This window comes from Bos indicus x Bos taurus, chromosome X (genome assembly GCF_003369695.1).
Source record: "Bos indicus x Bos taurus breed Angus x Brahman F1 hybrid chromosome X, Bos_hybrid_MaternalHap_v2.0, whole genome shotgun sequence".
Taxonomy (NCBI): domain Eukaryota; kingdom Metazoa; phylum Chordata; class Mammalia; order Artiodactyla; family Bovidae; genus Bos; species Bos indicus x Bos taurus.
The window spans coordinates 31651931-31677960 of record NC_040105.1 but is presented as its reverse complement, the minus strand read 5'-3'; the positions used below and the strand labels follow the sequence as shown (position 1 = coordinate 31677960).

The 26030-nt window shown below is 37.2% G+C and overlaps 1 protein-coding gene across 9 annotated transcripts in view; it reads left to right on the top strand.

The window, feature by feature from the left end:
- Positions 1 to 26030, top strand: part of DMD (dystrophin) — a 2656945-nt gene that overhangs the window by 1430030 nt on the left and 1200885 nt on the right. For all 9 annotated transcript variants that reach the window (XM_027533579.1, XM_027533577.1, XM_027533571.1 and 6 more), the window contains one exon: positions 19239 to 19386. In XM_027533579.1, the coding sequence (XP_027389380.1) occupies positions 19239 to 19386 (148 nt within the window). The remainder of the gene's footprint in view (positions 1 to 19238; positions 19387 to 26030) is intronic.

Sequence of the window (26030 nt, the reverse complement as noted above, 5' to 3'; positions counted from 1 at the left end):
TGATTCATGGACCTGACATTCCAGGTTCCTATGCAATATTGCTCTTTACAGCATGGGACCTTGCTTCTATCACCAGTCACATCCACAGCTGGGTATTGTTTTTGCTTTGGCTCCATCCCTTCATTCTTTCTGGAGTTATTTCTCCACTGATCTCCAGTAGCATATTGGGCACTTACTGACCTGGGGAGTTCTTTCAGTATCCTATCCTTCTGCCTTTTCATACTGTTCATGGGGTTCTCAAGGCAAGAATGCTGAAGTGGTTTGCCATTCCCTTCTCCAGTGGACCACATTCTGTCAGATCTCTCCACCATGACCTGCCCGTCTTGGGTTGCCCCACAGGCATGGCTTAGTTTCATTGAGTTAGACAAGGCTATGGTCCTAGTGTGATTAGACTGACTAGTTTTCTGTGAGTATGGTTTCAGTGTGTCTGCCCTCTGATGCCCTCTTGCAACACCTACCGTCTTACTTGGGTTTCTCTTACCTTGGGTGTGGGGTATCTCTTCACGGCTGCTCCAGCAAAGTGCAGCCACTGCTCCTTACCTTGGACGAGGGGTATCTCCTCACTGCCGCCCTTCCTGACCTTCAATGTGGGATAGCTCCTCTAGGCCCTCCTGCGCCCAAGCAGCCACTGTTCCTTGGAGTTGTTAACAATGTATGGTATAATTGAAATTTGCTAAGAAAGTAATATTTAAAGCTTCTGACCAAAAAAGAACCCCACAAAATATATTAACTATATAAAGTTATGGATGTAACTATATAAAGTTAAGTGAGTAGATGCAGGGAATCCTTTTCCAGAGAACAAACAAAAGCTCTGATTGGAATTCTAGCTTTTGCTATGGTCTCATTCTGTGTATGATACATTTGCACATGTTTAAAACAGAAAGACAACTGGTAATAATGACTCATCTCTCTTTTCCTGACCCAACGTAATTAACCCTCTTCCTCAAGGACAAAATACAGTAGTCACTCTTAGTGTAGGGCAGCTATAGACAAGTAATGTGTTTGCTTCCTTGTGGACATATATGTCTTCAGCATGGCTGGCCCTGCTGGCTGATTCCTGGACCAGCCAATTATGCTGTGACACATGTCCATAGCCTGTGAGAAACATGAAACCGCCAAGCTAATAGTCATAGCATTAGTGGGAAATCTGGACTATATTTTACATATATGCAAAATTTTGGCAGAAAATATAGCCAGAGAAATCGTATCAGGATCTATATATAAAATATTCTGTGTGTTCTTTCTTCAAGGATTTTGTCATTTATTATACTACATAAATCTACAATTATTTACTGATTTTGTTCCATACGCTCTTTCACAATAAAAACTTTAGCAATATTGACCCCCCCACCCCAAAAAGTTTAGGTCACAGTACATTCATGAATCTTTATAATCTTGATCCAGTTCCTTTTGCCCACCTATCATTTAGCCATTTCCTCCATGCCAGTGGTCCCTAAACTAGCAGCATCAGTATCACCTGGGAACTTGTTAGAAACAAAAATTCTTAGGCCTATGATATTAGGAACTCAGAAGGTAAAGCTCAGCAATCTGTGTTTTAACAAGCCCTCCAGTTGATTGATGTTAATTTTAGAACCACTAGTTTGAGCCTTCCAACATGCTGACTCTTCTTCATGTAATGCCCATCCTTCTTTCTCTGAGATGCCGCTGCTCACCCGTCTAGTCCCCAGTCACTCCCTTTTATTCTCATAATTTGGAGAAGGAAATGGCAACCCATACCAGTATTCTTGCCTGGAAAATTCAATGGACAGAGGAGCCTGGCAGGCTATAGTCCATGAGATCGCAAAAGAGTTGGACACAACTTAGTGGCTAAACAACTCTTACAATTCTTTAGGGTAGAATTTTCCTCTATATTGCCATTATCTTTTGTCTTCACTTTAATTCCCCCAAAAGCTGATGCTCAGGAAAGAACCCCAGTACAAACAGGGAGGGAAGTACATGGAACATCTTAGGGAAGTGAGACAGGAAATGGGAGGGAGCCAGTAGAAAGGGTCATTTTCAACCCAGTTAAAACTTTGGGTATCCAGAGCTTAATCCTTGTGAAGAATATTTGAGAGATGGTATAAAAGATACACCTTAGAGTTATCCCACTAGAGGGTGCCAAATGAACTGGGGAATTTGTACATCAGTTCCCATGAATCATTGCTGGAGAGCTGCTTCCAGGGGTGTTCATTCCAGAGCAGTTTTGGCTTACTGTAGGTGGACACAATAGACTTCAGCAGCCAGAGTGAGTCTTCAGATAGAGCAGTCTAAGTGTGGTCATTTCAAAGTTGAGCCACTATAATACTTTGAAATGGAAAGGCAAGGGGAATGTGCACTGGGCAACACTGTATATGTTACGGTGTTGGTACAGGTCCTCATGACAACAGCCAGTACACACATTAAATTGGGAGTTTCTCACTGGTATAGTATCTTTTTCATCTTTAATACCTCCTGAATTGAACACTGACAACCCCAATATTAAGCACTGAGTAAATGTTTATTAAAGGAATGAATTCATGGTTAAATAAAACATGCAAATACTATACTTCACATTTATAAAGTATATAAAATATTTTATTTATAGTACATGAGATATTTTATTTCTTCAAAGTTCTATTTCTTTACACACTGTATCATTTTTTAAAAAAATTGCTTCTATTCTTTCCTCTTTCTGTACAAACTGTATTTGCTTGAAAGCATAGCCTACACTGATGTTAATCAAACTTCAGATGAAACACCTAAAATGATAGAAAAGAAACTGCTCTAATTAAATAATAAAGTAACCCCTACAGGTTTAGACATGTGCCTTCAGGTGTAGGAAAGAAAAAATTTAATGAATATAGTAGTTTTATGCCAAGAATATTTCCCTCATGCACTTGTGTTTTAATAAGATGGAATGTGAAATAGCAAAAGGAATTTGATTATTATGATGATATTTATTCATAAGTTAGTCAGATATGATGAAAGTTTCCTTGAGTTATACTTGCTCTAGTTGGGTCAGGTGTTAGCTCAGTGAATTTGAACGTGTCTTACCTATATGATGTTATGCTGGCACTGGTCTGCTCCCAAAGGACATCCATCCTTGGGAGTAGGTGTGGAAGAATCCTCCAAATGTTTCTGGGACGAGTGAACTCAACTAAAATGAGCATCATGGTCATACTCCTATTAATGGACCCCTGGCATATTTATTTGTCATGTGTTTGTATATACAAAATATATATGTGTCTGTATATTTGTATGCATATGTGTATACATATACGTATGTACATACTTACACATGCACGGGGCTTCCCTGGTGGCTCAGATGGTAAAGAATCCACCTGCCAATGCAGGAGATGCAAGAGACATGGGTTTGATCCCTGGGTCGGGACAATTCCCTGGAGGAGGGCATGGCAACCCTCTCCAGTATCCTTCCCTGGAGAATTCCATGGACAGAGGAACCAGGTGGGCTATAGTCCATGGGTCACAAAGAGTCAGACACAACTGAGTGACTAAACATGCACATGTGCACACACATACATATACATAGCCAGAAATCTGCCTTGACAATAATTACTGCTTTTCTAGCTTTATAAGCCCTTTGGACACTTTCCCTTTGACTTATGGATACAATTCACAGCAAAAAAAGATCATGGTTCTTATTTTCTTTACTACTTACCACCTCTGATAGCATAGATATTTTCTCCTTGCCATTTCTAATTGAAATGTTAGTCTGGTTTATTTTTAGCATTAATTCTCTGTTAACTCCATTTGGCTCTTCCAAGTTTTTTTTTTTTTTTTTTTTTTAATATTGTACTATGTATGCATGTTTGAAAACCAAATTACAGTAGTAAAATGGGAATATTTTTCTTTCTTTGAAAAATTATTTTAGAATAAATTGACAATTAAGTATGCCTCTATTATATTTTTCATTTATGCATTCTTTGAGATTGGTTCCAGGAAACTGAAATGTAGTTCAGTTCAGTCATTCAGTTGTGTCAGACTCTTTGCGACCCCATGAACCGCAGCATGCCAGGCCTCCCTGTCCATCACCAACTCCTGGAGTCCACCCAAACCCATGTCCATTGAGTTGGTGGTGCCATCCAACCATCTCATCCTCTGTCGTCTCCTTCTCCTCCTGCCCTCAATCTTTCCCAGCATCAGGGTCTTTTCCAATGAGTCAGCTCTTCACATCAGGTGGCCGAAGTATTGGAGTTTCAGATTCAGCATCAGTTCTTCTAATGAACACCCAGGACCAATCTCCTTTAGGATTGACTGGTTGGATCTCCTTGCAGTCCAAGGGACTCTCAAGAGTCTTCTCCAACACCACAGTTCAAAAGCATCAGTTCTCCGGTGCTCAGCTTTTTTTATGGTCCAACTCTCATATCCATACATGACCACTGGAAAAACCATAGCCTTGACTAGATGGACCTTTGTTGGCAAAGTAATGTCTCTGCTTTTTAATATGCTGTCTAGGTTGGTCATAACTTTCCTTCCAAGGAGTAAGTGTCTTTTAATTTCATGGCTGCAATCACTATCTGCAATGATTTTAGAGCCCAGAACAATAAAGTCAACCACTGTTTCCACTGTTTCCCCATCTATTTGCCATGAAGTGATGGGACCGGATGCCATGATCTTAGTTTTTTGATGAATAATAATAGCTTGTATACATTCATTAATATAGTAGATGATAACTGTTATGTGTATGGGGGGGGGGCTCTTGTTAATTATAACTCCCTTACTAAGAAAAGCAGTCTTGTGGAAGGTAATAGTCCCAGTGAAACTGTGTAAGAGATAAAACAGAATTGCTCTTGTAGAATCAAGCTAAGTGAAAAGTTAATTGTTTCAATTTTATTTTTATATGTATATTATTGCATTCTCATATCAAATGTATTCTAAGATATACAGTGTCATAATATTTATTTTTAATCATGGTGGAAAGAAAGGATTGCCCCTATTAAAAAGAGGCAGTTTCATAAGCTGATCTCAAGTGGAGTATTTTGATTTGGTGAAAACAGCCTATAGAGGAAATGAATATTTTGGCAGCCTAAGAAGCAAAATGTCATATTTTTCTATGTTTGGATCCCTCTATGCATATTTGAAATTTGTATTTTAATACTTTTGAGAAAGTAATGACACCTAAATGTATTACTATTCGCCTCGTAGATTACAATATGTTCACCTCCACCCCTTTCATTCTCCCTTGGCAGAAAACAATCAAAGTTAATTTTATAGCTATATCAGGTATACTGTCTTTCCCTCATTCAGAAAGAAACCAGGAAAGACATATGGCTGCATTTTCTATAATAGTTTAGGTTTTCTCTGTTACAATCATTTTATACATAGTGAAATATCTGAGACTTAAAGGACAATGATACTCAATCTACATGAAGATATCATTCTATTTGTGTGTACGAGTGAGGAAATGTACAGAAGGATTTATACGTATTTTCCTCATTTATAATTATATATTTAAAAGAAAATGAGCATATATAGCCTTGACAATTTAATAATATTTTGTAAACATGGCAGTTACATTTATGTCACAATTATGTATACATAATATTTGTATTCATATTCTTATATATCTGGATATTATGATTATTATCATTGCCAATATTGAGTACTTACTATGTACCTAACATACTTTACTATATTATTCCTAGTTCTTATACTAGTTCTGTGAAGTGGATCAGTTCAGTTCAGTCGCTCAGTCGTGTCCAACTTGGTGACCCCATGGACTGCAGCACTCCAGGGTGCTCCTGGAGTTTGCTCAAACTCATGTCCATAAAGTCAGTGATGCCATCGAGCCATCTCATCCTCTATTGTCCCCTTCTCCTCCCGCCTTCAATCTTTCCCAGCATCAGGGTCTTTTCCAATGAGTCAACTCTTCGCATGAGGTGGCCAAAGTACTGGAGTTTCAGCTTTAGCATCATTCCTTCCAAAGAAATCCCAGGGCTGATCTCCTTCAGAATGGACTGGTTGGATCTCTTTGCAGTCCAAGGGACTCTCAAGAGTCTTCTCCAACACCACAGTTCAAAAGCATCAATTCTTTGGTGCTCAGCTTTCTTTATAGTGCAACTCTCATATCCATACATGATTACTGGAAAAACCATAGCTTTGACTAGATGGACATGTTTCAGCAAAGTAATGTCTCTGCTTTTTAATATGCTGTCTAGGTTGGTCATAGCTTTTCTTCCAAGGAATAAGTGTCTTTTAATTTCATGGCTGCAATCACCATCTGCAATGATTTTGGATCCCCCACAAAAATAAAGTCTGTCATTGTTTTAATTGTGTCCCCATCTACTTGCCATGAAGTCATGGGACCAGATGCCATGATCTTAGTTCTCTGAATGTTGAGTTTTACGCCAACTTTTTCACTCCTCTCTTTCACTTTTATCAAAAGGCTCTTTATTTCTTCTTTGCTTTCTGCCATAAGGGTGGCATTATCTGCATATCTGAGGTTATTGATATTTCCCCCAGCCATCTTGATTCCAGTTTGTGCTTCATCCAGCCAAGTACTTCGCATTATGTACTCTGCATATAAGTTACATAAGCAGGGTGACAATATACAGCCATGATGTACTCCTTTACCTATTTGGAACCAGTCTGTTGTTCCATGTCCAGTTTTAAATGTTGCTTCTTAACCTGCATACAGATTTCTCAAGAGGCAGGTCAGGTGGTCTGGTATTCCCATCTCTTTCAGAATTTTCCACAGTTTGTTGTGATCCACACAGTCAAAGGCTTTGGCATAGTCAATAAACCAGATGTTTTTCTGGAACTCTCTTGCTTTTTCAATGATCCAACAGATGTTGGCAATTTCATCTCTGGATCCTGTGCCTTTTCTAAATCCAGCTTGAATATCTGGAAATTCACTGATCACATACTATTGAAGACCAGCTTGGAGAATTTTGAGCATTATTTTGCTAGCATGTGGAATGAGTGCAATTGTGTGGTACTATGAACATTCTTTGGCATTGCATTTCTTTGGAATTGGAATGAAAACTGACCTTGTACAGTCCTGTGGCCACTGCTGAGTTTTCCAAATTTGCTGGCATATTGAGTGCAGCACTTTCACAGCATCATCTTTTAAGATTTGAAATAGCTCAATGGAATTCCATCACTTCCACTAGCTTTGTTCATAGTGATGCTACCTAAGGCCCACTTGACTTCCCATTCCAGGATGCCTGGCTCTAGGTGAGTGATCACACCATCATGGTTATCAGGGTCATGAAGATCTTTTTTGTATAGTTCTTCTGTGTATAGTTCTGCCACCTCTTCTTAGTATCTTCTGCTTCTGTTAGGTCTATACCATTTATGTCCTTTATTGAGCCCATCTTTGCATGAAATGTTCCCTTGGTATCTCTGATTTTGTTGAAGAAACCTCTAGTCTTTCCCATTCTATTGTTTTCCTCTATTTCTTTGCATTGATCACTGAGGAAGGCTTTCTTATCTCTCCTTGCTATTCTTTGGAACTCTGCATTCAGATGGATGCATCTTTCCTTTTCTCCTTTGCCTTTAGATTCCCTTCTTTTCTCAGCTATTTCACAAATGAGAATTCTAACCCAGCAAATTAAATCACTTGCTCAAGTTTACAAAGCACCATTAAACAATAAAGTAGAATTTCAAACCCATGTTTATCTCTCTCCAAATTTCATAAGCTGCATAGCTTTCTTGTTTTATGATCTGTTTTATTTTTTTATTTTAATTTTGGCTGTGCTGTGTGGTATGTGGGATCTTATTTCCCTGACCAGAGATAGAACCCACACCCCCTGCATGGAAGCAAAGTCCTACCCACTGGAGAGCCAAGGAAGTCCCCTATGGCCTGTGTTATTTATTTTTTTTAAATATAAATTTATTTATTTTAATTGGAGGCTAATTATTTTACAATATTGTATTGGTTTTGCCATACATCAACATGAATCTGCCACGGGTGTACACGTGTTCCCCATCCTGAACCCCCCTCCCACCTCCCTCCCCATACCATCCCTCTGGGTCATCCCAGTGCCCCAGCCCCAAGCATCCTGTATCCTGCATCGAACCTGGACTGGCGATTTGTTTCTTATATGATATTATACATGTTTCAATACCCCTATGGCCTGTTTTAAATTGAAAGTATGTCTTCATACAAATTGTGAGAGTATACTGTGGAAGATATGTACATTTAAATTAAATGCTCATATTTTGTAAAGGAGATCCATGAATAATATATCAGGTCCTCAAAAAGAATTTTACCTTCAACTTTTTAAGAAATTCAGATTATTTTTCTTAGACTGCTGAATCAGTTTCTGTAGCTAATTTTTCCAAAAGATCCTAATATTAAAGTTAACATTGCAGTTCACTAATAGCAAACTATTTTTGCTACTTTGAGTATTTTTACAGGGTGATAATTGTGCCAAATGAAGACGTTGAGATTGCATAATTTTTAGGTTAATATTAGCATAGTCCTACATTGTTTTCTTTTTTTCAGAAGCAGTGCAGGAATAGCATACCCTGAATATTCTTCCAGCATGACAGAACTGTCAAATATTGCACCCTTTTCCCAGTCCTTGGTCTGTTAGGACTTTGGACTATAGCAAAGGTGTTTGTAAAAGAGAAGGGCAAAGGAGATTTGTGAAATACCAGAGACATTAGTCATATCAGAGATGTTTCTACTTGTCTTTTTATAGCTACTTAAATAAACAGATGTCAAGTGTAGGTGAAGATATACCTACTTATTTGGGTACTTATATATTTATCTCAGAGATATTTAGGGTATCTCTCCCTAAGCCAAAATAATATGCTTAGTCAAAACCCCCATATTCTTACTATACACTTAAGTCAAGCTCTTGATTTGTGTAATACATACATACATACATATATATATATATATATGGGTATCTGTGTGGTTTTGTGAGTATTTAAAATTCAAAAAGTCATTATTTAAGATAATTGAAGCTTTCCCATGCAGCTTTCTCTATTTTAACCTTCTTTTTTGAAAATCTACCTACTTGTAGATAGAAGTAAGTACTATAACACTGATTTTTAGATTCCTTCCAGATATGTATACCAATTAGAAACAAGAAAAATTGAAAAAAAAAAAAACACTTTAGAAATCTAAAGAATTTTAAGATTTCTTTAAAAATTTCTAGAGATAACCTGAAGTATTTGTGAATCCTTACAAGTAATGCCATAAGCATTGATTTAACTTTATCATTATTATTTTCAAGTTATTAATGTTGTGTTCTTTGATATAAGGTGAATTTTATCAATATAACTTTATTCTGAGACACCCCTCTTAAAAAAGTCATAGTCCTTAAGTAAATGTTCATCTTCAGAGTTAAATTAGACCTTGGCAAGTTTGTATAAAGTGCATTAATTTTGTAGAATGGTATTGAGCTAGATTATCTGTATTTAAAAGTCATTCTGTGTTTTCTGTTAATAAGAGCTACATTTTACTGAAACTATATTGACATATTTGAAATGGTTTATGATGTAGACTAAGATATTTTTAAGCTCTAAATTCTGTATCAGTGTTTTAAAATGTGCCAATTATTAAGTTGTTTTTAACAATAGTACTGAAATGTTATTGCTATCTATAGCTTACAGTATACATTCATTCTTGTCAAAGTGCTGTGTAATGCAGGCAGTATTATCCTAGTTTTATTTATGGTATACCTAGATACAGAGCGGTAAAATAGTGTACCCAAGCCTTCATGGCTCCTAAAAGGAACCAAAAAGAGCCAAAGCAAATTACTTATGAACTCTTTTATTCATTCGTTTATTTTTTTAAATTTTATTTTATTTTTTAACTTTACAATATTGTATTGGTTTTGCCATATATCGAAATGAATCCGCCACATGTATTTAAACACTTATATGTGCCAGGAACTTTGCTTAGGACTAGGAACTCAAAAGTCAATGAGGTGTATTCCTTTCTGAAAAGGCTCAGAATCTGCTGGGAAATACAGCTCTGTAAATACATAATTAGAACATGAAGTGATATATTAATAGAGGTTTTTGTGCAGTGAGAGGAGTTTGTCTTAGGCAGGGGAGACAGGCCTCATAGAATAAAGTGACGTGGCAGAAGGGTGGCATTCTAAGATAAAGCAAAAGGCCCAGGTTAAAAGGATAGTAGGAGAAAGGTTGGATTGTTATGGAAGTTTTTGAGATATTCAGTGTTTGTAAGTGTAGTATATACACCATGGACTATGTAAATGTCTATGAACATTCATGTTGGAACCAAAGAGAAAGAAGGGATGGCGATGTAGACATAAGTTCAAGAGTGGTCAGAAACTGACTAGGGAAAAGTGAGTTGGGATATCATGAGGAAAAGTTGTTAGAGGATTTCAAAAAAGGCTATGGAAGTGGGGCTGGAAGGAAGAAGTCAAACTGAAGAGTCATTTCTGGTTTAGAATTTATAGGGTATGGAAATCAGCATGGTGAGAAAGAGTAAAGGATAATCTCAACATTTCTAGCATGAAAATCCTTAACTAAAATTATGAGAATTAGAAAAGAAAATAAGGATTTGTAAACAAGTCATGTTTGAGGTTCACATAGAATGTTCTGATGAGGATAATTAAAAAAAAAAAAAACAGCTAGATACAGTGCTCAGGTGAGGGTTAGAACCTGGGGATATGTGCTAATCAGTTTATACAGGAAGGGTAGGTGAAGTACAGCCTGTGGGTCAAATCCTGCCCAACACCTGTTTTTGTAAATAGAGTTTTATTGGGATCTAGCCAAACCCATTTATGGCTGGTGTTGGGTTACAGTGGGCGAGCTCAATAGCTGTAATAAATGTTGCATGGCCAACAAGGCATAAATTATTTATTTTCAAGTACTTTATAAAGTTTGCCAACCCCTGCTCTAGATATTAGTTGAACCTTTAAGATTCAATGCCATTGTATAAGGAAATACCCAGAGAGGAGATCCAGATCCAAAGAGTTCACCTATAATAATTAGGTGAACTAGATTTTGTTTTGTATTTTGAGGGAAAAAATATCCCTGTTCCCTTTAAGCAATGCAAAAGAGTCCCCTATAATTGGAAAGGGTCACTTTAAGAGTCGATGTCTTAAAGAGTTCACATAAGGTCTGTCTATTCTGTTTGTTCAGGTGGCAATAAATGGAAACATTATGAGAAACAGTTGAAATAGAATGGGTGGAATTTCAGCAGTGAAGAGAGGGAGTAGAGACCAGAGAATGAGTTCCTGAACTCCAGTATTATAAACACTGTGAGAAACAAACTCAAAGAACCACTCCAAACTGGTGAAGCCTAAGAATCAGACTCATAACCCAGAGAGAATGAAACATAAAATAAACTGGGTGTTTCAAAATAATATGTCGATCCAGAGCTGTAAAAATGCTAGCAGTGGATATATCGAATCCAATAAAACTGAATGAGAATGCTTACTTTAAAACACTGTATTTGTTTATTTCTTTGCCTAGCTCTATCAATATTTCAAATTATGAAAGTTTTATTTACAATGAGAGAATCCCCGATGGCTCAGTGGGAAAGAACCAACTTGCAATGCAGGAGATGAGGGTTCAGTCCCTGGGTCGGGAAGATCCCCTGGAGGAGGAAATGGCAACCCACTCCAGTATTCTTGCCTGGGAAATCCCATGGGAAGAGCAGCTTGGCGGACTACAGTCCCTGGGGTCGCAAAGTATCAGACACAACTGAGCTACTGAGCACAATAACAGGCAGAGTTGGGGGGAGGGTGTGTGAAGTAGGATAGAAGCTTACTTTTCACAGCACACACTTTTATTTTTCCACTGTACACCATTACTTTGTTGTGTTTGTATGCCTTACCTTACAAATTAAAATAGATCCCCTGCTGAGAAATATATTCTATTTCACACTGCATACAAAAATATAATGCTAGAGGATTATACATCTGAATGGGAAAAAGCAAACTAACAAAACTTTCATAACAAAGTAAAGGAGTATATGTAAATGAATTTTGGATAATGGAGAATTTCTTAAATAGATATATAAAGTACTAATCATAACATAACAAACTGGACTATATTGTATATTAATAACTTCTGTATATCAAAAGACAGCATTGAGAGAGTGAAAATGAAAGTCACAGAGTGTGAAAAAACATTTGGAACACACATATAACTAATATAATGTGTGTATCCATAATCATGAAGCAGTCCTATAAGTTTTTAAGAACAATCTGAAAGAAAACTGGGAGAAGTTCTTAAAATGTGGGAAGGGACACAAAGAAGAATTCTGAGCTGCAGACAATGTTTTATATCTTGATCTGGATGCTAGTCATAGAATGATCAGTTTTAGTAAATAATGAATGTGCTTTTTCAATAATTTTATTTATTTATTTATTTTTAATTTTATTTTATTTAACTTTACAATATTGTATTGGTTTTGCCATATATCAAAAAGAATCTGCCACAGGTATACATGTGTTCCCCATCCTGAACCTTCCTCCCTCCTCCCTCCTCCCTCCCCATACCATCCCTCTGGATCGTCCCAGTGCACCAGCCCCAAGCATCCAGTATCGTGCATCGAACCTGGACTGGCGACTCGTTTCATATATGATATTATACATATTTCAATGCCATTCTCCCAAATCATCCCACCCTCTCCCTCTCCCACAGAGTCCAAAAGACTGTTCTATACATCAGTGTCTCCTTTGCTGTCTCGTATACAGGGTTATTGTTACCATCTTTCTGAATTCCATATATATGCGTTAGTATACTGTATTGGTGTTTTTCTTTCTGGCTTACTTCACTCTGTATAATAGGCTCCAGTTTCATCCACCTCATTAGAACTGATTCAAATGTATTCTTTGTAATGGCTGAGTAATACTCCATTGTGTATATGTTATTTTTGAATGTGCTGGGTCTTCATTGCTGAATGGGGTTTTTCTCTAGTTGTGGTGAGGGATGGCTACTCTCTAGTTGTAGTGTGTGCGTGGGCTTCTGGTTGCAGTGACTTCTCTTGCTGTGGAGTATGGGCTCTCAGGCTTGCAGGCTTCAGTAGTTGTGGCACATGGGCTCAGTAGTTGTGATTCCCAGGCTTTAGAGCACAGGCTGTTTTGTGGTGCACAGGCTTCGTTGCTCCATGGCATGTGGGATCTTCCCAGACCAGGGTATGAACCCATGTCTCTTGCATTGCTAGGTGGATTATTTACCACTGAACCACTAGGGAAGATCACAGATGTGTTTTATGTTTCACAGTAACATAAGACTTTTGCCATCTTCACAAAATAAGAAATACAAATGACCAATAAACATGGAAAAACTTGAATGAATTTATTGGCCAACCCAATACTTGCTGCTGCTGCTGCTAAGTCGCTTCAGTCGTGTCCAACTCTGTGCGACCCCAGAGATGGCAGCCCACCAGGCTCCCCCGTCCCTGGGATTCTCCAGGCAAGAATACTGGAGTGGGTTTCCATTTCCTTCTCCAGTGCATGAAAGTGAAAAGTCAAAGTGAAGTCGCTCAGTCATGTCCGACTCTTAGCTACCTCATGGACTGCAGCCTACCAGGCTCTTCTGTCCATGGGATTTTCCAGGCAAGAGTACTGGAGTGGGGTGCCATTGCCTTCTCCAAACCCAATACTTAGGTTTTACTAAATAATTGGATTATTGGGGAAGCTGGGATCAGGGGGCGGGGGCGTGGGAAGGTACTATGGTTTGGGGCAAATGACTAATTTAACTTATATTTATCAGCTCCTCTAATTTGGACTATGAGACTTTAGCCAAGATCCCTCCCACTCACCTAATCAAAGATGAAATATGTAGGAGGCAGTACTTAGCAGCCCAGTGCTGAGTTTGCAGACCTTAAGTATAAAGCTACAATGGATTATGTCAGAAGGCTACTAGGGTGTTATTTATTTAAATCTATTTCATGGAATTCAGCACCACCTTAATGGCCTGACAGTGTTAAAGTATGTCCCAAAGTACCTAAATTACTCCCTAAATGTAATTTATGCTTGAGAATAATCTGACTAACTTGATTTAGAACAGCAGGAAATAAGTTATGCTGCACATAAATGAAGCAGCAGTGTAATTTTAAATACTGCTTGCATAGTGTATGAGAATTTTAATATTTGCAAAATTTTAAAAATCACTTGATTTATTATCCATGTGTTTATACTGACATTTTTTGTCCTTTATTTAGGCAGGTCTACATTACCTCTTGCTGTCAGGAAAAAAAAAATGCAACAACTTTTTTTTTCCCCTCTAGTAATAATACAGAGAGTAAAACTTACACTTATTTCCCTTAATGGTATTTGTAATATCTTTATGTATTTCCTGTTGTAGCTGCATTTTCCTTCAGTCATGGATGTCCAGTTAATGGAATGAGAGGAATTTAGGGAGCGTAGTGAGTGACTAGAGATTAAATTTATAAATGTAACATTGTAAAACTAGCAAAATTTATATCTGTTCATTCAGGATGTTCCTTAATGGGAGAGAGTTTAATTTTATAAGTAGGCATGATAAAAAATGAAATTTTACACAGTAAATTCAAGAATAGATTTATGCTTGGTTGTTAACAATACATGTTAAAATGCTAGAAAGTATGTTTAAAAATTTTATGTGATACTTGAAATGGAGTTTAAAATATTATTACTCACATTAAATGTCATCACATGTAAAGTGCATGCTTTTATTCTTTAATATTTTGTTTCAATAGAGTTACTCATTTTAACATTAATTTTAATAATAAAATTAAATCAACTTTACTGTTTTCAAAGTTTTAGCAGTTGCAGACTATTGAATGCTCTATAGTAAGATATTTACAAAGTGACAGTATAAGTATTGCTGTGGCCAAAAAGTTCGTTTGGATATTTCTGAACGATGTTAAGGAAAAACCCGGATGCCCTTTTTGGCCAACCTAATGGTTCATGTCAAGTCTTTAAGTATGCAAAGATTCAGCTTGCAGGAGTTGAGTGAAAATGGAGTAAAGGGAAAGAGGGCATTTCAGGCACACTGGACTAATGTACAAAGTCACGAAATCCTGAGACAGTAGGGCATGGGGGGAAGGGGAGACTGCAGAGAGTCCTTGGTGGCTGGCAACTTCATCCTGCCCCATTTTTGTGGACCTGGAACACAAATATAAGTAGAGAAGCCTGAGTGTTTCCCTTATGTTCGTATCTCCAACTTTGTCTTGCAGCCCTAAGAGGTACCATGATCAACTGTGTGGGCCCTGATGGTTTTCTTCTCTTGGAGAAACTAGATGATAGATAAACTGTGAAGAGGCAGAGGGGTTGGGTGGGAGGAGACTTTGTGGAATCTTCTAAAAGACGGTCACTGCCAGTGCAGTGAGTGGTGGAGGCACACATCTGCAGCAGCCTAGAAGGAAGAGTATTTACAGCCCAGATGTTGAAGAAATAATCACCTTCCAGGACATAAAAGCATTGGCAAGAGGGTAAATCTGGTGGTTGGGTAATAGAAAAAAGCAGAATAGGAAGCGGGCTGATGACTGTAACAGAGGTGGAAAATGACCAAATGACAACTCCTCTGTGGTCTGGTTAGCCTCAGTCTGTTTCTCAGTGTATAAAGATGGAGATGGTAGTTGTTAGCATGTGAGATTGCCTTTTAAAAAATATTGTGCTTAGTGAAGTAAGTCACACAGAGAAAGATGTTATCTATGTTAGCAGTATGTTCTCTCTTATATGTGGAATCTAAAAAATTAAAATAAAAGAATGTGTATAAAAAAAACAGAAACAAAATCACAGATTCAAAGAATATACTAGTGGTTAACTGTGGGGAGACCAAGGGGGAGGCAAAATAAGGGTATGGCATTGAGACACGAACTACTACGTATAAAATAAATAAACAACAAGGATATAGTGTACAGCATAGGGAATACAGCCATTATTTAAAAGATAGCCATAACTTATTTTTTTTTTAATTTTTTACTAGGTATTTTATTTTTTATTTTATTTTATTTTAATTTATTTATTTTAATTGGAGGCTAATTACTTTACAATATTGTATTGGTTTTGCCATACATTGACATGAATCTGCCACGGCTGTACATGTGTTCCCCATCCTGAACCCCCACCACCACCTCCCTCCCCATCCCATCCCTCTGGGTCATCCCAGTGCACCAGCCCCAAGCACCCTGTATCATGCATCGAACCTGGACTGGCGATTCATTTCACATGTGATAATATACATATTTCAGCACCATTCTCCCAAGCCATCCCACCCTCACCCTCTCCCACAGAGTCCAAAAGACTGTTTTATACATCTGAGTCTCTTTTGCTGTCTCGCATACAGGGTTATCATTACCATCTTTCTAAATTCCATATATATATATGTTACTATACTCTATTGGTGTTTTTCTTTCTGGCTTACTTCACTCTGTATAATAGGCTCCAGTTTCATCCACCTCATTAGAACTAATTCAAATGTATTCTTTTTAATGGCTGAGTAATACTCCATTGTCTATATGTACCACAGCTTTCTTATCCATTCATCTGCTGATGGACATCTAGGTTGCTTCCACGTCCTGGCTATTATAAACAGTGCTGCGATGAACATTGGGGTACACGTGTCTCTTTCAATTCTGGTTTCCTCTGTGTGTATGCCCAGCCATAACTTTAAATGGAGAATAGTCTACAAAACTATTGAATCACTATTGTACACCTGAAACTGATATGATATTGTAAATCACCTGTACTTTCCATTTAAAATAAATTTTACTTATTGTATTTTTCTAAATATTCAAAGTATGAAGTATGCATTTCAGGAAAACTTAACAATATTAATATATATATATATAATGAAAATTAAAATCAACTATAGCCTCACCAAGATGATACCATGCCAACTATGACTCACTGTATTTTAGATTCTCATTTAACAGCTCTCTGACTCCAGTGATTCAAATGCCTATAAGACATACACAATGTACAATTCCTTTTTATAGGGAATACATTCTTCAGATGTATTCTTAAGTCATGTTTTGGGTATTAGCACTGAAAATATAGGAAAACAAAATTATTATTAACCATGCAAACATTTCCAAGATCATTTTGTGGCTGATGGATATAAAACATTTGATCAACTATAAAATGCCATTATTTATTAAAGATATAATTATTTTATAAATTTATTTTTAGTAGAAGGATAATTGCTCTATAATATTATATCAGTTTCTGCCATACATCAACAGGAATCAGCCATAGGTGTACATACGTCCCCTCCCTCTTGAACTTCCCTCCCACCTCCCACCCTTTACCACCCGTCTAAGTTGTTACAGAGCCCAGGTTTAAGTTCCCTGCGTCCCACAGCAAATTCCCATTGGCTATCTCTTTTACATATGGTAGCGTGTATGTTGTCCATTTGTCCCACTCTCTCCTTCCTCCCCGCCTGCCTGTGTCCATAAGTCTGTCCCCTATGTCTACATCTCCATTATTTATAGGCTAGTGATAGAGACTATCTCTCTTGGCTATTATTAGCTGCCTTTTTATGCTACCAAAATACTGTTTTAGATATTTTTAAGGTGAAAATACAGTTAATCATTAAATGTAATACCTGATAGAATGCATGATAGAATACATGTAGATATATAATTAAATAGTGGAAGAAAATAAGAAAAAAAAAGCCTTACAACTATCACTTTGAATTGTTTAATTTGGTGAAAATTCATCTTGAAAAAAGGAAATCCCAGAAAATTTAATGTAAGGTGCTAAAGGACACCACTGGAACCAGAGGGATCTGAGTTAGAATTCCAGGTCTGCCATTTAATATCTATTTACCTTTTGGTAACTTACTCAGCATCTCACCTTTCTCCAGTGAAAAATGGGAATAATAATTGGTATGTTGCAGAGGGTGTTGCAGGAGTTAATGGAATGGGATATGTAAATCCACAGACCCCAGTGCTTAGTTTATAATGTGAATTCCATTCCTTTCCTAGTAAAACGATAGGGAATTGTGACATTATTTGGATCCTAAAATTACTTAAATTTCCCAAGGGGAGGTAGAGATCTGAGAAGATCCTCAAGATATTCAAAACTAATCCATTGCATCTTAAGAATAGATCTCAGAGAACTGTACAGACAGCTGTACTATGAGGTCACTCAATAAGCAGGAATTTTCAGGATGGCTTTTGTTTCATGCTGGCAAATGCCTGTTTGGACAGGCCCTGCAGACCCAGTAGATCATGAGCCCACAGACTTTAAAACTTGCACTGTATAGTATTTTTCTTTTTTTGTATTTTTCAACTTGTCAGTACATTAGAATCACCTGGGTGCTTTTAAAAATACCAGTGTCAGGGTCCCACCTCCAAAGATACTGGTGCAATTGTTCTAGACTGGGGACCCAAAATCAGTGTTTTATTGCTATTTTTTTATTTTATAATGCCCTATGAAAAGACTCTGATGCTGGGCGTGATTGGGGGCAGGAGGAGAAGGGGACGACGGAGGATGAGATGGCTGGATGGCATCACTGACTCGATGGACGTGAGTTTGAGTGAACTCCAGGAGTTGGTGATGGACAGGGAGGCCTGGCATGCTGCGATTCATGGGGTTGCAAAGAGTCGGACACCAGTGAGCAACTGAATTGACTGACTGATGTGATTTTTATGTGCAAGTCTCTTAGCAAAAACATAAAGCCTTGACTCATATAATTTCTGGCTCAGTCTCTTCTGTGACCAGAAATGACCAAATAGTTCCTTCTCAATGTTCTTTTCATGTGAGATGTTGACACATTACCTTTCACAAAATTCCTTCAGCATCACAATTTAAAATGCTAGTGGATACAATGCAACTAAAAGGAGAAAGGAAGACTAGTATACCAGTTAACTGGTAGATTTCTTACATCTAAGCCAATGTACAAGTTACAGCTGTCATCCTGAATGCTTGAAGATTTTAATGAGCAGACACTTTTAGCTCAAGATATGACTGAAATTGACAGACTTTATGAGCTAATTTTTGATCCAGAAAATCTTTTGAAATTTAGTATCTAGCTTCAAAATAATTTATTAGGTATTAATGTACTTTTAAATTTCTGAAATTTTATTAAAATTAAGTATTCTCATAGGGAAGAAAACCCTAATATTCCATAATAATTGTCTCTATTTTCCTCTCAGTCACAAAGTGTATTCATTTTGAAGGGAAATGGCAACCTTTTATCAAATGTTTTAATTCATCCTATATTCAATATTAGTTATTTATGTTAACTGAAACTGACATATACAAATGTGAGAAACTATCAAAATAATAGCTTTATTAATGTAATAACATATATTCTATGTCCATATAATCCATTTATTTTTCTTGATCCCTAATTTTTATTTCTAGGCAATTTGACAGATCTGTTGAAAAATGGCGACGGTTTCATTATGATATGAAGATATTTAATCAATGGCTAACAGAAGCTGAACACTTTCTCAAAAAGACACAAATTCCTGAGAACTGGGAACATGCCAAATATAAATGGTATCTTAAGGTAAGTTTTTGAAATCTCTTTTTTTCAGACTGTTTTTATCTCCACCACAACATCACGACTGCTTAACTTCTTTAAGTTCAGGTTGTGAAGGATGATGGAAATTTATATTTCCTGACTTTTGTTGTCAGCACCGCACATGCTAGAATTTGTTATGATGATCATTTTGGAACGTTTTGTGTCAGGATGAGAGTCTAGACATAACCGGTTTATCTGATGAACTGCAAAGTGTAATTGAATCTTGAATACAGAGAAACATCTTACAGCAGGGTGTCCTGTGGCTTTAGGGCAGTGTGTGGATTTTGTCCAGGAGGAGAACTTGTGGTGTACTTGGTAATAATGTAGTCACTAGACATATCCGTCATTATAAAATTACAGTTCTGTTTCCCTAAAGACAGTCTGTGGTGATGTAGCAATATTTCTATATATTCTATTGACAAAATTTCTTCTGAGATAGGCCAGAGGCCAAAACAATACAGTAAATTGGCAGTACTTATTGACTGTTTTATGGGTTTTGTTAATGGAAGTGCAACATATGGATTATAACCATCATACAGTTTAATTTCAACTGGCTGTGTCTTTTGATTATGTAGATAAAGTGGATTGTGGAGGTTATAATTTAGGTTATAAAGTATATGGCTTAAGTATAAGAAATACTGGGTTCACTACACCAAATCTTAGGTACTTTTGCAATATTTTTTAGTTCAAATTGTTCAGGTAGCAATTTTCAGTCAAGGAGATTTGAACTGTGGCCAGTTTTTGAATGCCAGAAAATATTGATTAAGACAGATGAAAGCAAAGAAAAGGGGGTAATACATTAAATAGTCCAGGCATTTCAAAATGCTGGGTTCATAAAAGTAATATCATTTTCAACTTAACAATTCTCCTTTTTCGAATATTTTTTGCATAGAAAAGATGCCTTTTGATATTAAAGTAACCATTTATACACCCCTATATATATGTAAGCTAGGTAAATGTAGAAAATTAATATTGTAAAATTTTGTGTAATTATGTGTATATCAATCAAATCTTTATACTCATCAGCATTACCATTGCAGATAGAGGAAATTCATCGATTTCTAATCTGACATCATACAGAAAATATATTTTTAATAGCACTAAAGTGAATTTTGAGCCAATGTAGCATCACCAGGTCTCTGACTTAAAGAAAGAAATATAAGGTATTTTGGGGGAGATTTATAAACCTCTTGCCATTTTGAAAGATGTCTGTCCCAAGGTAGTTATACATATTAATCTGTTTTGTTATAAAAATAATATATACTCATTATAAAAAATGAGGCACTGTAGAGGTGTATTGTAGGCAAATATATACCCACCTTCTACTCCACAGAGAGTGGTTGTTTTGATATGGATATTGGTATATATTTCAGCTTGTCATCTCACTCAGCAATGGATACAGAAGGTTTATTAGGGAGTGTTTTTGGGAATTGAGCAATGGGTTTATGATATTCCTTGGTATAGTTTTCTTCATGTTTCTTATTCTTGTGGTCTGTTAAGCTTCTTGGATTTGTGTGTTCATAGTTTTAATCAAATTTAGAAATTTTAAAGGTGTTACTTAAAAATAATATTTTTCTGCTCCTTGCCCTTTTCAGGGACTCTGATAGCGTATATTATGCCACTCACTGATGTTCTGTTCTTTTTATTTTCAGTCTTATTTTCTCTGTAATTCATTTTAAATAATTCCTATTGTCAAATGGACCAATCTATTTTTTAGCTTATCTAGTCTGTGGTTTATCTCATCTAGTGTATAATTTTAACCTCATACATTGTTGTCTTGTGTGATTCAATACAATGCTGAAATGTGGTTTGAGAATTTTAACATTTTCCATGTTAATATCTTAACAGACCTCAACATTCAATCTTTACCTTCTGGGAAATATGGAATACAGTTACAATAACAGTTATAATGTTTCTTGTCTACCAGTACTATCATCTCTGTCTATTTTCGGTCAATTCCAATTATTTTTTCTCCTTTCTATGAGTGTTATTTTCCTGCTTCTTTGGATGACTGGTAATTTTTGATTAGATACCAGATGTGAATTTTAACTTGTTGAGTGCTTGATATATTTGTGCAGATAAATATTGTTGACCTTTGTACTGAAACATAGTTATTTTTGCTTGGAAATAGTTTGATCTTTGGAGTGTATTACTCATATACTTTGAGTTTTGAGCAGAACAACCTAAAATCTAGGGCTAAATTTTCCTCACTACTGAAGCAAAACCCATCTGAATACTCGCTCTGATGTTTTTGTATGATGTTTTCCACTGTGTCTGGCAGGAACGGGTACTCTCCCAGCCATATGTGAGCTCCGGTGATTGTCTGCTTTAATTACTGTGTATAGTTCTTTCCCTTGACATTGGTAGTTTCTTGTTGTTGTGCTTCCCTGGTAGCTCAGTTGGTAAAGAATCCACCTGTAATGCAGGAGACCCCAGTTTGATTCCTGGGTCGGGAAGATCTGCTGGAGAAAGGATAGGCTACCTTCTCCAGTATTCTTGTGCTTCCCTTGTGGCTCAGCTGGTAAAGAATCTGCCTGCAATGCAGGAGACCTGGATTTGATCCCTGGGTTGGAAAGATCCCCTGGAGAAGGGAAAATCTACCCAATCCAGTATTCTGGCCTAGAAATCCATGGACTATATAGTCCATGGGGTCGCAAAGAGTTGGACACAACTAAGTGACTTTCACTTTCATTTTCACTTGTCATATGGGAACTGGTTAGGATTTAACTGGAAACTGGAAGGGTGCTCTCTGCAGATCTCCAATGTTTATTCTCTGTATATCTGTCCCCTCTCTGATGCTCTGCCTTGTGACTCTAGCTACTTTGGTTCCCTTCGATACCCAGCTCCATCTCCTCATCTAAAGAAGACGCCCTGTTTTCTGCCCTTGTCCTTTGTCATAGCTTGGAACTCTATTCAGAGAGTAAGCTGGGGCAACTGTAGGGCTCACCTCATTGGTTCTCATTTGTTTCTAATTGTTCAGAGATGACTGGTTTTAATTACCCAGTGTCCAGTGTCTTTTAAAAAGTACTGTTTCATACATTTTGTTCATTTTTAAAAATTTTTAGCCAAGAAGTTAAATCTAGTCTAGGCTAGAGGCAGAAGTCCAAAACAAATTTAATGTCATTTGATTTTTGTTATGTTTGCTTCTATACAATCTTGCATGCATGCATGCTAAGTTGCTTCAGTTGTGTCCAACTCTTTGTGACCCTATGGACTGTAGCCCTCCAGGCTCCTCTGTCCATGTAATTCTCCAGGCAAGAATACTGGAGTGGGTTGCCATGCCCTCCTCCAAGGGATCTTTCTGATTCAGGGACCCAACCTGGGTCTCCTGCATTGCTGGTGGATTCTTCACCACTGAGCCACCGGGGAAGCCCTCTATACAATCTTAAAGCTGTTCAATATACAATAATTTTACTTGCCTTGAGAATGACTAAAGGTCTCTACTTCTTCACACTGGGATTTAGATGTAAGTGAACATTTCATCAGAACTTTGTTTCCTTTAATTGGATAATTTTTTTAAAAAACTATTTTATTTAGTCTGTTTTTTTACTCATTCGTTGGTGGCTCAGATAGTAAAGAATCTGCCTGCAATATAGGAGTGCTTGGTTCAATCCCTGGGTTGGGAAGATCCCCTGGGGAAGGGCATAGCAACCCACTCCAGTATTCTTGCCTGGAGAATCCCCATGGACAGAGGAGCCTGGTAGCTATAGTCCATGTGGTCAAAAAGAGTTGGACATGACTGAGAGACTAAGCATAGCACACAGTACATACATAAGGTATAAAAGGAACTTCTTTTATACTTGGAAAAAGTTTTTCTGGCTAAGGAACTGTGAATGGTAACACAAATCTTCTAAACAGTTACAGTGTCCTTCCCCCCTCCCCCTGTGATTAAGAAGGTCCAAAATCCTGCATACACACTTGTGTATACCCGCATAGACACACATACATTTAAGAAAACTGAGGTTATCTTTCTAGTCTGTTAAGTCTCAGAAAAGGGTCCAGAAAGACACTATCAGCCATATCCATTGATAAGACAAATGAAATCTGGTAATTTCAGCTCTCTTGGTCATTATCATTATTGATTAACTAACAATGAATTATTCTTGTTGTTGTTTAGTCGCTCAGTCACGTCCTACTCTTTTGTGACCCCATGGACCATAACCCACCAGGCTCCCCGGTTCATGGGATTCTCCAGGCAAGAATGCTGGAGTGGGTGGATACTTCCTACTCCACGGTGTCTTCCTGACCCAGGGATTGAACCTGCATCTCCTGCATTGGCAGGTGGATTCTTTATCACTGAGCCACCAGGGAATCCCAACAATGAATAAGAGGATCTAAGTTTTTGATGAGGAATTATTTTAGGAAATAAAATGTAGATGCTACAGGTTGGCAGCAGATAGATTTGTTGCCCTGAACTTGTAATGGTTACTTTGAGGAATATCAACCAAGTAGGCCATGTACTAAACAGATATTTAAAAGGGTACACTGATGTTTAAAACCTCATCTGTATGAGTTTCAGCAAATGTGTCTGTGCTATGCTTAGTTGCTCAATTGTGTCTGACTCTTTGCAACCCCCTGGACTGCAGGCCGCCAGGCTCCTTTGTAGGTGGGAATTCTCCAGGCAAGATTATTGGAGTGGGTTGCCCGGAGTGGGTTGCCATGCCCTCCTCCAGGGGATATTCCCATCCCACAGATCGAACCCAGGTCTCCCTCATTGTAGGTGGATTCTTTACCATGTGAGCCACCAGGGAAGCCCATATATCATGTCTAGATAGGAAATAAAATGATAAATCATCGCACATTATGTGCTTGTCTGTATATACTTCTATTAAGCTGCATTTTATTTCTATTTTTAATTTAAAAAAGATAAATCCTACTGACATTTGGTGTTATTACTCAAAATAAAGTTGCTACCAATAGTGTAAAGAAAAGATTGCCTGGCTCCATGCAACTCAGCTGTTTTTTCCCCATCACAACTGAGTGATAAAATTAAGTATATTAATTAATATTTTTCAAGATATTCTAAAAATGTCATGCAGCATGGGAAATCTTTTAAAAATATCATATTTTTATATGAGAAAATATCAATCATGTGATATGCCACTAAAATTGGTCTGTTAATAAGCTCACTTAGTTATTTGTGCATGTCTTAAATATTCATTCAACAAGCAGTGATTGAGTACATATACAGAATTTTATCATCCACAAAATAGTGACATGCCACATTAGCTTATAGTAGAAATTCTGAAGATTGGCTAAGAAGTTGGAAGCCATATTCAAAAAGTGTGGGTTCTAATTCCACCTCCTTTAATAGCTACAGAATCCTATGAAGTGTCTTAAGTCTCTACATCTGTTTTGTTCTAAATAATAATAAAAATGAGATGTGCATAAAGTACTTAAAATTTCATTCTCCACAAAATAATTACTCATTACACATTAGTCTAACTAATCACACTTCCTAAGTGATTAACCTGTATCTATGAGAACAGAAGTGCATTTACTGAATTGCTATCCCCAAACATCTGAAATATAGATTGAATAACCAGGATAACCAGGTATTTTCAATAATGCTTATTTTTATGTCTTGTTACATTTTCTCAAAGTATAACTCTTGGATTAAAAAGTGAGGAAACTTCCACTTCAACCAAACAAATCTTTCTCAGAAAGCTGGCATGTTTACCTCCTTTTAGAACTAAAAGAGTAAATGTTAATGAGAGTTTTCAAAGGGAAAGCTAAGCATCATGAAGGAAAGTTATAAAAATAATGTCAACTCATCTAGTGACCGAGTGAATTGGTGAGCCAACAATATGTTGAGTGAAAACAGAAAAGTGGAAATCATAACATGCTAATATTTAGCTCTACATGTTCTTCTAAATTAGAAAGAAATAAGTTTTAAAGCATGGGTTGTTATTTTAATGGAGTTGAAAATTCTAGAAGTTGACAGTAGAACTAATAAAAATCAAAATTAGATTGAGTATTTTAAAAAGTGGGATACCTTTCTATTAGTGGATATGAAGCCTATTGATTTGATTAGATAGTGCTACTTAGTGAACCGTATTAAAAGTTAACAGTCCTTTATAAAAACATTACCATGAGCAAGCATTGCAGTGCAGTTCAGTTCAGTTTAGTCGCTCAGTGTGGTCCGACTCTGCGACCCCATGAATCGCAGCATGCCAGGCCTCCCTGTCCATCACCAACTCCTGGAGTTCACTCAAACCCAGATCCATCGAGTCGGTGATGCCATCCAGCCATCTCGTCCTCTGTCATCCCCTTTTCCTCCTTCCCCCAATCCCTCCCAACATCAGAGTCTTTTCCAATGACTCAAGTCTTCGCATGAGGTGGCCAAAGTACTGGAGCTTCAGCTTTAACATCATTCCTTCCAAATAACACCCAGGGATGATCTCCTTCAGAATGGACTGGTTGGATCTCCTTGCAGTCCAAGGGACTCTCAGGAGTCTTCTCCAACACCACAGTTCAAAAGCATCAATTCTTCGGTGCTCAGCTTTCTTCACAGTCCAACTCTCACATCCATACATGACCACTAGAAACACCATAGCTCTGACTAGATGGACCTTTGTTGGCAAAGTAACGTCTCTGCTTTTCAATATACTATCTAGGTTGGTTATAAC